This window comes from Bufo gargarizans, chromosome 4, assembly GCF_014858855.1.
Source record: "Bufo gargarizans isolate SCDJY-AF-19 chromosome 4, ASM1485885v1, whole genome shotgun sequence".
Taxonomy (NCBI): Eukaryota; Metazoa; Chordata; class Amphibia; order Anura; family Bufonidae; genus Bufo; species Bufo gargarizans.
In genome coordinates this window covers 501,780,980-501,786,979 of record NC_058083.1, presented here as the reverse complement: position 1 = coordinate 501,786,979, position 6,000 = coordinate 501,780,980, and the positions used below count along the sequence as shown (strand labels likewise).

At 41.1% G+C, this 6,000-nt stretch overlaps 1 protein-coding gene across 2 annotated transcripts in view; it reads right to left on the bottom strand.

Annotated features, from left to right (window-relative positions):
* Positions 1 to 1,054: 1,054 nt before the first annotated feature.
* KCNG3 (potassium voltage-gated channel modifier subfamily G member 3) overlaps positions 1,055 to 6,000 on the bottom strand; it is a 30,719-nt gene continuing 25,773 nt past the window's right edge. For both annotated transcript variants that reach the window (XM_044291444.1, XM_044291445.1), the window contains exon 2: positions 1,055 to 2,166. In XM_044291444.1, coding sequence (XP_044147379.1) covers positions 1,521 to 2,166 — 646 coding nt within the window. In that variant the 3' untranslated portion in view covers positions 1,055 to 1,520. The remainder of the gene's footprint in view (positions 2,167 to 6,000) is intronic.

The following is a 6,000-nucleotide window of genomic DNA, read 5'->3' as shown; positions in this document are numbered from 1 at the left end:
TGATCGCTTGGACTCCATAATCATGAGAAAGGGGGTCCCTGAGTCTCCTGTATTAATGGTCCATAGTGCACTCAATGACCAGCGCTTCTACGGGAGTGCCAAAGATATCTGAAGACTAGACATTGAACTGAGTGGTGGTCACATGCGTACTACTGATAAATTTGCACCATTTTTGTAAACAGTTGGGGTCCTAATGGTCAGACCTTCAGGGTTCATAGGTTTATGGTAAATGTTGTTTGCAAGCCAACCCCTTTAAGTGACTTGACCTTCACAACTCATCAATGTCAATAAGTCTACAAAAAATTGCCATAGGCATTGTTAGTCTACACTTAATTTGGGATTACTAGGCATATATAAGGGCTTTTAGTGCTTGTCAGGGCCTGTATCAGGGTGCTACAGGTGGTATTTTGGAGGACCAGGAAAATTAGTCTAAAAAAGTCCACATTCTTTTCTTAACTGCCAGTCACTGCCAACTATAGGATGCCTCTTACTTCTTCTCAGTTTAGGTCTACTCCACAGGTTATAAAAATCCCCTCCAATCTCTAAGAGTGCCTCAAATTATACACAGTGTAGTACAAAATAAAGGAATAAAGGATGAGAGGAGAGTGAGAAGGTTTAAGGGGCTTTGACCATTTCATATTATGGGGTCTCTATATTCCAAATAGCAGCCCTGATGCTTGGTACAAAACCCTAAGGCTACTTTCACACTTGCACTTTCCAGTTCCACTATTGAGATCCATCATAGGATCTCAATAGCGGGGGAAAATGCTTCCGTTTTGTCCCCATTTATTGTCAATGTGGACAAAACTGAACTGAACGAAATGGAGTGCACCAGAATGTATTCCATTCCATTTGGTTGCACTCCCATCGCGGACAGAATAACGCTGCAAGCAGCGTTTTTCTGTCCGCGATGTGGTGTGGAGCAAGACGTCCTGACACACAATGCAAGTCAATGGGGACAAATCCGTTTTCTCTGACACAAAAGAAAACGGATCCGTCCTCCATTGACCTTCAATGGAGTTCATGACAGATCCGTCTTGGCTATGTTAAAGATAATACAACCGGATCTGTTGATAACGGATGCAGATGGTTGTATTATCAGAACGGAAGCATTTTTACTGATCCACGATGGATCCAGCAAAAATGCTACTATGAAAGTAGCCTAAGATGTCTTGACTTAGATTTAAATGAAAAACCACCAACGTTGTGCTTCTTGGACCAAACCTGAATATATCAAAAGGAGAATGTGGTGATTCTTGGATCAAAACTGGCAAAAACCCAAGGAAAATACTAATGAAAGGGTCAGCCCCCCTGTTAATACATCTTTCCACTCTTTTCCATATGAAAAAGCAAAAACAAAAATGAATAATATATAATAGACAGGACAGGTGCCATGTTGTCTAGGCGTTAGGCAGCACAGAGACAGGGATTACTGCATTATATCTTAACACAAGTTCATGTAGCCCTGGATAATATTAAATAACAAAATAAATATCTATATAACAAAGCTCTGGCATGTATTAATTTATGTACTCGTTAGATAAGGTTCTGCCATACCTGGCAGACTTAAACTTGAGTTCATGATAACACTGTACAAAACTGTGATATATGAATGTTATCGGCAATGCAAGGAGGACAATGCCGCTGACCACGCATACTCCTCCAAGTATTCTGCCAGGAACAGTTATAGGATACATGTCTCCGTAGCCTACGGTGGTCATGGAAATAATCACCCACCAGCAGGCTGCCGGTATGCTTGAGTAGTCCTCATTTTTTATTTCAAGGTCCAAGCCATGCTCAAGCAGCTGAGAAAGGGCTCCAAAAATTGCCATCGCAACGCAGATAAACACCAGCAACATGACCATCTCCCGGTAGCAGCGTTTTAAAGTGAGGCCAAGAGTCTGGAGGCCGATAAAGTGTCTCGCAAGTTTTATTACCCAAAAAATTCTCATCATCCTCAAGACCCTAAGTGTCACCCCAGCTCTCTGCAACTGAGGGTTTTCCCCCGTGAAAAGGGTCATCAGAACTGAGATGTAATAAGGACTGATAGCCAGCAGGTCAATGATATTTAAGGGCCTTTTCACAAACTCACACTTATTCTTGGAGACAATGAACCTGACGATGCACTCTGCCGTGAACCAGCCGATGCAGACAGCTTCAATTATCCTGCGGAAAGAAAACATGTTGAATAATTTATTTTCATAATGATATTTAAAAGGGCGTCCTTTGCTGTAATAAAAATGGTCCGCTTTTAACCACACAATTTACGTACGCAGAGCTGAGATGGTGTAAATATAGGAACACACGCGTTACATTAGACTTTTTTTTATTTAAGAGACTAAATTAAAGGGGTTGTGCCATGATTGATGTAAAAAATGAAAATCAAACACATGGCAATATCTTTCTAACAAAACTAGAACCAGCCCTGTACCGCACATGGGACCAGATATCTCCAAATTCACTGCTCCAATTGCTCTGCTAGATTATCTTCAGCCTGGCAGCTCAGGGAGGGGGGGGGGGGGGGGGTTGCTTCCTGCTCCCTGTAACTGCCACAGCTTCTAACAGAAGAAGTGAAGAACTGAAAATTTAAACTGAGCATGTGCGACCAGCTCAGTGAAATGGACACCAAAAAAATAAGAAAAACAACAAACAGCAGGTGGCGCTATACAGATGCATTTTTATTGAATAGCTTACTGGCTATACAAAAATTTAATTACATGTAATTGCTAAAGTATTCAGATCCGGGTTCTGGTTTGAAAAATGTAGAATATGGTTTGCGACACAACCCCTTTAAGACTAAGTAGAAATATACGACTCAGATATTTGTTACCCTGACATCACTGGATGTTTAAATGGGCATTAAAGGGGTTTTCGCAGAATTAACAATTAAAGGATAAGGTATAAGTGTCTGATCACTCATGGTGCCACCTCTAGGGGTTCCAACGAGGGGTGAGGAAAGCGAGCTTCGGATCCTAAATCTGAAGTCACTTCCCTCAAATATTCGGATTAATGCTTTATGGCAGGGGTGGGGAACCTCCGGCCCGCGGGCCACATACGGCCCGAGGAATCATTTCATATGGCCCCAGGCTCCCTGCCCCACTGCCAGAGCATTTGCCGATTGCCCGCTATACACTAATAATATCACGAGATTTGATGACTTCTGTCATCACATCACTTCTCGCAACGTTTGTAGAAGCTCTGCTCCTAGCTGGCAGACTGCCGGGTAGGAGTAGCGCTTCTACGAATGCTGCGAGATGTGATGTGATGGCTTCTGTAGTGTTGCTCCTACCTGACAGTCTGCCAGCTATATGCTGGTAATGCCGCGAGATGTGATGTGATGACAGAAGTCCTCTCCCCCATTATCCCGCTCTAACTGCCGACTGCCGAGAGCAGAACAGTCTTCTGAGAAAGGGACAGAGTCGGGGACAGTGGAAGCTGGGTGGACCCCTCTGGGATGAGCTTAGCTGCCATTAATGCCAAATAAAGAAATAAAGAACTAAATATATATAATGCAGGCACTATTTTGTGCTGCAAGAATACAGCGCTCTAGATTTTTTATCATTGAAGCGCAATTTCTATCTGTTAGTGCCAAACTAGTTTGGTGAATTTTAAACGTACCATTTGTCCTGCAAGTAGCTGGCCAAATTTATTCCTTGGAGTGTAAAAGTGCATTAACCCTCTGACGCAATTCTGTTATCCCTGAGAATATAGCTCGCTGGAATTTTATATGGCTCGTGAACGATGTTACACATATCCAGATGTCCCTCTGCAGCAAAAAGGTTCCCCACCCCTGCTGTACGGAGATCCATCTCCGTACAGCATTAAAATGTTCAGCCTCCGACAAAATGAAGTCAGTTATTCCCGAAGTCTCGCGAGCCCCCGTGATGTAATATTAAAGACCTATCCTGAGAATACGGTAGGTCATCAACATCTAAGTCCTCCAAAACCTCTTTAAAGGGGTTCCTCATCCAGACAAACAGTTTTTACTACAGATCTGGCCTAGCAATCAACCGATTGCTTTGACTTCAGTTTCTGAAAACCCTCCATAAAACAATCGTCTATTATGCAGCTGGCCATAAATATTCTCTGCATCATTACCGGCCTGAACAGGGTACTATGTAATGCATTGCAGGCCAATGCTTTCAGTTATAATCCATATGATGTGGTAAATAGCTAAAATAAAATCTACCACCAACAAGTTTCAATGCTAAATATGTAAAAAAAAAAAGTTTCAAGTTAAAAATACGATTTAATAAATAGATGTATCCCTTTTACTATAGTATACACGACATGTCATCCACAATTTGACATTTTCTAGAATAATTCTAAATACCGGGAAAGGTTGAATGTTTATATCTTTCTGCTGAAAAGGTTAAAGGCCTTCAAGGTAAAGTCTTCCTGAAGTCTTTTAGAAAAGGGCAAAGACATTCTGCCAGTTCTTCCACCGCTAGGTTTTTCATCATAGGTCGAGGGATGTCATTTATATAAACACATAAGCTTTGGTTAATACGGAGATTGTTAGACAAGGTTCTCTGGTCTTCCCGTAGACTGGGCTGAAGCTTTGGGCTGTTGTGCGGTAGCTGTCTGTTATTGCTAATGGTGGTTTATTTCTTGTGAAGTTGAAGTGAAGACTGAACTATGACATTTTATATATTTTAACAGAGCTTTCTTCCCTTTTCTTTCCACTATCCAACTATTAGAAATTTCAGACCTTTTCCGTAGGCACATATGACCGTTAGAACTACCACAGTGTGCGATTAAACTAGGTCGAAAGAATTGTGAGGTCATCATAAGCCAGAAGTCAGGCAGAACCTAGCATGTAATGACAATAATAGATGTTCCCTCAGGTTATATCTTTTGTTGGCTGACTGCACGTATGGGTCATTTAGAACAATTTTATTCCAAGCATTAAGTACCTTCAGCAGCTCATGTTTTCCAGTGTATAGAAGGCTGAAAGGGTAGACCTGGTGAAATGTCACTGGTAGATATGAGGTTTGCTTTGTAAGTTTCTGAATAATAAAATATTAGGAAGAAGAACGTGCATAGATCTTAGTAACAATCCAAGAATGAACTTGCAGCGGTAAACTTGTGTATTCTGCTTCCTGTAAAAGGCGTAAGGCTGTTGCCCTGTAGTTGGCTGGAATGGACTAAGTACCTGTGACATGCATGCAGCTGCATAGGGCACAGTCCACAGCCTCTCCTGTGCCTTAAAAGAAACCTGTCATGTTGAACATGTTGTTTGAGCTGAAGGCAGCATGTTCTAGAGCAGGAGGAGATGAGCAGATTCATATTTAGTCTTGTGGGAAAATATTTAGTAAAACTTGTGTTTATACAGTTAGAATTCCTGCTCATTCTGGGCTTTGAAGTCCAGGAGGCGGAGCTATCAGTGATTGACAGCTGTCTCTGTATACACAGTCATAGAGGGAAAGCTGACAAACACTGATAGGACCGCCTCCTGGACTTCAAAGCATAGAATGGGCATATATTTAAATAGATAAATTACAAGTTATACTGAATCTTTTCCCACACAACTACATATCTATCTGCTCAGCTCCTCCTGCTCTATAACCTGCTGCTTTCAGCTCAAACACCACGGTGAACATGACAGGTTCCCTTTAAATTGCATCTAATGTGGAGTGATCTATACAACTAAGATTTTTCCAGGCCTGCAATACTCCATGTGTGGTTTCTATAGAGATAAGAATATATTCTCATAATATACAACTACTCTACTTTCAATGCACCATGCACTTTTATTGGCCTTGGCGGCAGCTGCCTGTCGCTAATTACTAGGCTGCTACTATAGTTGTTGCTATATTTCCCACTAATATATCCAAGTTCTATTCCATCTATTCAGTTTTTATATTTAGGTCAGCTAAAGAAAAACCTTATTGTGATAAAAAAAACTTAACAGATTTACCAACATGTTTATCTTAGTTTAAAAAGTTTTATATTTTACATTATAGGAAAATAATTTTCTACTGGACTTTATTCTTTACT